The sequence below is a fragment of the Arachis ipaensis genome, chromosome B08, assembly GCF_000816755.2.
Source record: "Arachis ipaensis cultivar K30076 chromosome B08, Araip1.1, whole genome shotgun sequence".
Lineage (NCBI taxonomy): Eukaryota > Viridiplantae > Streptophyta > Magnoliopsida > Fabales > Fabaceae > Arachis > Arachis ipaensis.
The window spans coordinates 129,033,162-129,037,915 of record NC_029792.2 but is presented as its reverse complement, the minus strand read 5'-3'; the positions used below and the strand labels follow the sequence as shown (position 1 = coordinate 129,037,915).

Here is a 4,754-nt window from a genome sequence, read left to right as displayed (position 1 = left end):
TTCCCCTCCTTCTGAAGCAAATTTCAAGGAACTGTCACTGGTACATAATAAATTAAGTGTAAGTACATCAAAAGAATTTGAAATACTTTTCCAAAAAACTCAATACGTATAAACATATATAACCTTCGTGTTTCGTCATCATCATCATTTTGAGTCAAGGCCATGGCCGAATCCCAGAATCTTTGCATCATGGTGCTGGCAGCTTCATTGTTTCCAACCTAATTAGTGGAGAAAATGACATCATGAAACTCTTGCAAAGGGAGAAAAAAGGGCATGCTGGTAACATACTGTGTGCCAATTCACAGGTAAATGGTTACATGGTGTAATTAATTTGTTTAGCATGATCCGTCTACTCCCTTTCCCTTCCTAAGACCCAATTGTTATCTTTGAAAAGTTTTTAAAGAGCAACAATCAGCTAAAACAAATGTTGCATTTTGCCAGGTTCAGAACTAAACTGCAGACTTGAAACTGCTTGTCAATAATAGCCATACATGTTGAGATATCAATGCCTATCAGTACATGGACAGTATTTGATAATTTTAAACCTACATCTAGTCTAAGCAATCAACAATATCAACAGAGCCAAATAAAGGATACTGGTCGGAAGTCTATACATAAATATTTCCATTTATCCCATTTTCATGCAACAAAAATCAAATGGACAGTCCATGCAATAAACAGTATCGAGTATAAAAGTCTATTAAAACACACCTGACTTGCTGTTGCAACAGCAGCATGCGTGACATGAATCACATCAACCACCGCAACTACCCCACCATCTGTTTTCAACCACCCAAATCAGAAAATATATTTGATGCATTAACCTCTTTGCCATTCCAGTTATCATGGCATTACCTCTATCAACCACAGGAAGATGCAAAAATTTCCCATCATGCATAGTGTGAAGTGCATCTACTATTGGTGTATCAATAACTGCACATTCTGGATTAGGAGTCATCACCTACATAGTGTTGAACAGATTCATACAAGAGGGACAATAAAACAATGAAATTCAGAATAGCTTCTTTTTTTCTAAGATATGGTGACATGAAATATTTTACCTTGGTGATCCAAAATCAAAGAACAGAGGAGGTGAACAAAATAAATTAGCTTGCTCTAAACAGCCAAAAAATAAAATTAAGTACCTTCTCAACAGGAGTTGAAACTGGAGGAAGATTTTGCGCAACTACCCGCATCAATATATCCTTGGAACTGAAATTTGTACGCATATTATAATATAAATAAATAAATAATCTAAAGATATATAAAAACAACTGGGGGATGGCAAAAGGAAAAGACAAAGTGGATGGCTGAAAATTTCATTGGCTACAAACTTACGTAAGGATGCCGCGAGGTTTGCCATCAACTGTCACAACAGCAGAACTTGAATGAAGTTCAACCATCTTCTTCGTAGTTGTCAAAACAGAATCTGTTGGTGAAACTGTTACAACCCTGAAAAGAAACACTATCTGTTAAAGTAACTGAAATGGGAACTACATACATAGAATAATTAAGTAGAAAATTTTCATCAACTCAAACAAAAAGAAGATATTACCTACTTTAAATTCTCAGGAATGATCGTAGACAATGATGGCTTAAATATCTGTTCCCGAATAGTCTCAATGAATGTTGAATTGACTGCACAAAGACCACATTAGCATTTAACAAATTCAGCCACTAGAAAGAATAAACCGTGAACCTAACAACAACCAGGGCATCTTCCCCCTCATTAGATTTCAAAGTGAAAGAGATAAGTCTTCAAAAATGAAAATACTCTACAAACCCGCAGTAGATGATCCCCATTGTTTTTCAACACCCTCAACAGCTGCTGCAATTGCTTTTCCTTTCTCAGCTGCCCGTTCCATACGAGCAATAGCATCATACAAGCACTTTGCTATATCAAGTATGGCAACAACTTCTCCATTGTCCACCACAGGTAAATGTCTGAATTTGCCTGTCAACATATGTCAACTCTGTATTAAAACTTAAAAGGAATAACAAAGAATAGTCAACTTGTAAAGAAAAGTGTTCTCTATAAATACAACCAACCTTGCACCATCTTTTGGAGGGCTTCCACTGCAAGAGTTTCAGAAAGGACAAATACTGGATTCTTTGTCATAATCTTAGAAACAGGTGTGTCTTCAAGACTAAGCTCTGAGGCAATAGCTCTTTTTGTTATGTCCTTCAACCCACAAAAATAGGACACAATCATGCATGTTAAAATTGCAAATTCAGGCAGAGTATTAAAACTTTCTTGTTAAATGATGAGAAAAAGTCTTCATGAGTAAATACCTTGTCTGTAAGGATCCCACAGAGCAAAGCATTTGAATCAGTGAGTAATATAGCATCTAATCTGCGAGCAGCCATGCGACGACAAGCTTCATAGATGGTTGTTGTTTCAGGTACTGTTAGAGCCTTTGAAAGACGCAATGATTTTACTGTCCGCTCTGCCGTCAGTCCCCTGATCAGATTTCCAATTGGCAACAAGAGATCATATCATGATTTAAATTGATAAAAAGTGTCATCTTTTTAGATTCTTAAGCAGCATCTATCATAATTCACAAGCTTGTTTAAAGATGAACTAAGTGCACTTATCATCTCATGAAATGTATCCAACATTTTGGCCTTCAGAAATTAAATGATATGTCGTAATGTACGTGATTCAGTGGTTCAGATTAGTTGTGGGCAGTTCTTACTCCTTAGACACAAACATGACTTCGTTGATGTAGATTATTAATGTCAATGCATAATAAGTACATCCAAATAGTACCAGAATATAGCAACAGGTCAACAAGCAACGTTAAAGTACCAAACATTCTGGAATACACTTTTCAAGTACTCTGCTTGTTAAGAGTTCTTGGAAAACGATCTGTTTGGAAAAGTGTTTCAATTATTTGAAGTTGACTACTAACAAACTAGAAACTGACCCCAAAATCAGTAAAGTAATATTGTAATAAACAGTTCGCTGCTACCATTAGTACAAACCAATCAATAAAGCAACGCTTTGCAAAGTAATACTTGTCTGACAATAACACTTTCAAAGTACTTTTGCAATTATAGCACCGAAAAACGTGAATTCTTCTAAAAGCGACATCAAAGAAAGACCACCGGAATTAATAGCTTTTAAATTTTAATAGTACTAACAATAGAATATAGCTTTTAAATATTTTAACATTTTTTTTCTCAAGTTAATTCCTTTACACCTAAAAATAAGAGCAGAGAATCAACAATATGAAAATGCACGTGTTATCATCGAAGTATCGAAGTCTTCCAAGGATTTTGGACATAAATTAAGTCATAAAATGTAAATTTTGACATTGGTACAGTTCTGTAATTGATGAAAAGTTTTTCATTTCATACTTGTGAAAGGTGAAATAGTATCAAAAAAGAGCATTTTTATCCGAAATAAAAAGGAATCATTCGGCTGAAGAAAAAGTAACATTTCTACACAGAACCACATGAAAATAAGAAAGAGAAAAGAACTTGAGTTAACGTACAAGGGACGCGAAGAAGAAAGAGACTTTCGAGCATTAGATTGAGAAGCTCCATGATCAATGGATTTTCTAACAGACGTTATGCTCCTTCGAGACGCACCACTTTGACTTGCCATATTCTATTCCCTTCTACTCCAAATACAAAACCAAAATCAATGAATGAATAAATAAATAAACAAGCAAACTAACAAAATTCAAAATCAAAGAAACTCACCGAAAAGATAGAAGATAGAAGCTAGCAAGTTCAATTTGAAACACTCTGCTGTGAAATTATGTTGACTTCAAAGTGAAGACGAATTAATCGAAAAAACGCAGCTCGGAGTAACGGTGGCCGGGAAAATGACCGGAAAATTGAGTTTCCGGTGAAGCTAAAGGACCGGCCGGCGACTAAGAAAAGAGGGAGAAGGAAGAAAGAGAGAGGAGGAAGCAAACCCTAGGTAGAAGAAGAGAAGAGAAGAGAAGAGAAGATACTATGACGCTATGAGAGATGAGAAGTCAGTGCACGCTAACTTCTGGAAATGGAGCCAATAAAATTCATCCACGTCAGCGATTCTTTCTTCCTTGTCGTGGTGGTGAGAGATGTTAAAAGAAAGAGTAGAACGCCATGCTTTTGGGACATTTTACAACACACGTTACACGTGGAATTTTGTCCAGCGTGCGCGGGTACATGTAACTGTAATAAACTAATAGAAATTATTTGTTAATAATATTTAGATAATTTAATATAGAGTAAAGTATCGTTTTTGTCCCCAACGTTTGAGGTAAGTCATATTTGTGTCCGCAACGTTTAAATCGTCCTATTTGTATCCCTAACGTTTATAAAAGTGATTCAATGTTATCCTACTATCAATTATACTATCAAATCAGATTATATTTTTCAATTATTCTCACTTGGATGTATTCATTCTCAATTAGACCTCACTTGGATGTGTTTGATTTTAATATTATATCCACTATTTATGTTTAGATTCAATTATGTTCTTAGAAAAGTGAATTATGTAAATGTTGTAGGAATTAGTTTTAACTTTTGATGAACTATTTTTCAGAGTGGATCATCGATTTTATACCAGATATTTGTATTCTAACTTCAAGAAGAGATATTTAAACGTTAGGGACACAAATAAAATTTACCCCAAACGTTGAGGACAAAAACGATATTTTACTCTTTAATATATTTAATTAAATTATTTATTTTTAAATATTAATTTTACACAAAAATAATTATATGTAAATTTTTACTTAAAAATTTTGTGGTGTGAA

General features: G+C 34.5%; 1 protein-coding gene across 1 annotated transcript in view; it reads right to left on the bottom strand.

The window, feature by feature from the left end:
- The window catches only part of LOC107612742 (CBS domain-containing protein CBSCBSPB1), a gene marked incomplete in the record, with an annotated part of 6,149 nt that extends 2,008 nt beyond the window's left edge, over positions 1–4,141 (bottom strand). The window contains 12 exon segments of the mRNA XM_016314462.2: positions 1–37; positions 124–218; positions 712–779; positions 856–961; positions 1,146–1,212; positions 1,339–1,452; positions 1,560–1,638; positions 1,784–1,954; positions 2,050–2,182; positions 2,293–2,461; positions 3,498–3,623; positions 3,709–4,141. Of these exon segments, the coding sequence (XP_016169948.1) occupies positions 1–37; positions 124–218; positions 712–779; positions 856–961; positions 1,146–1,212; positions 1,339–1,452; positions 1,560–1,638; positions 1,784–1,954; positions 2,050–2,182; positions 2,293–2,461; positions 3,498–3,610 (1,152 nt within the window).